We start from the raw sequence: 758 nt of genomic DNA, 5'->3' as shown, positions 1-758 counted from the left end.
ATACAGGTTATAAATTTAAAGGCAAGCTCTCCGCCTTCTAACATTTTTCTGCCTATTGTCAGCTTAGATTGTTTCAACATGAACTGAGCGTCTGCTAATTGTAACTGAAGCTTGTGTGCAGGGCCTCAATTATTCCTACAGTTTAAAATGTTTAAAAAAAAAAAAATCAATTGATGGACCCAATAGGGAGGAAAGAAAGACAGGAAGGAAAAAGTAAAAGATTCTTTGACTCTCCCATTTAAGAAGCTTGCAGTGTTAGGAGCGTGTTGTGAAATGAGACAAGAGTGGTCTTTATTACAGGATTTTAAACATACCATTACTTCATAATCAGGACCCAAAAGGCTTTCCCATCTGGATTTCAGCTCATTTTCTTCTGGAGAGTCTGGAACTCTTTCTGGATTTAAAAAACAAAACGAAAGGAAGTTGAAGCTACTACTGTGAGCCAAACACACTAACTACTGAATTCTTCACTGGCAGCAGTAAGTTCAGGGGAAATGAACACAAAAGAAAAGATGTTATTACCTTAGGTCTCCAAGGCAAAGTAAATCAGAGGAGACGTCTAAGAAAGAGACTAACGTAAAATGTAAAGCCCAGCTGTGACCCAATTAGGAAGGAGCTTTTGTTGTTGAGGAATATTTTTAAGAAAAGAGGAAATGATAAGTTATAAATGAAATTTAAGGCTCGGCGCCTATAGCTCAACCGGCTAAGGCGCCAGCCACGTACACCTAAGGTGGCGGGTTCGAATCCCCAGCCCGGAC

At 39.6% G+C, this 758-nt stretch overlaps 1 protein-coding gene across 1 annotated transcript in view; it reads right to left on the bottom strand.

Moving 5' to 3' along the window:
* Nucleotides 1-758, bottom strand: part of PATJ (PATJ, crumbs cell polarity complex component) — a 379729-nt gene that overhangs the window by 307760 nt on the left and 71211 nt on the right. The window contains exon 13 of the mRNA XM_023515102.1: nucleotides 315-394. Coding sequence (XP_023370870.1) covers nucleotides 315-394 — 80 coding nt within the window. The remainder of the gene's footprint in view (nucleotides 1-314; nucleotides 395-758) is intronic.

Source organism: Otolemur garnettii, unplaced genomic scaffold (assembly GCF_000181295.1).
Source record: "Otolemur garnettii isolate 467f Iridium unplaced genomic scaffold, OtoGar3 scaffold00066, whole genome shotgun sequence".
In the NCBI taxonomy this organism is placed as follows: Eukaryota; Metazoa; Chordata; class Mammalia; order Primates; family Galagidae; genus Otolemur; species Otolemur garnettii.
The sequence above is the reverse complement of the archived record's forward strand: the minus strand, read 5'-3'. Positions and strand labels throughout refer to the sequence as shown.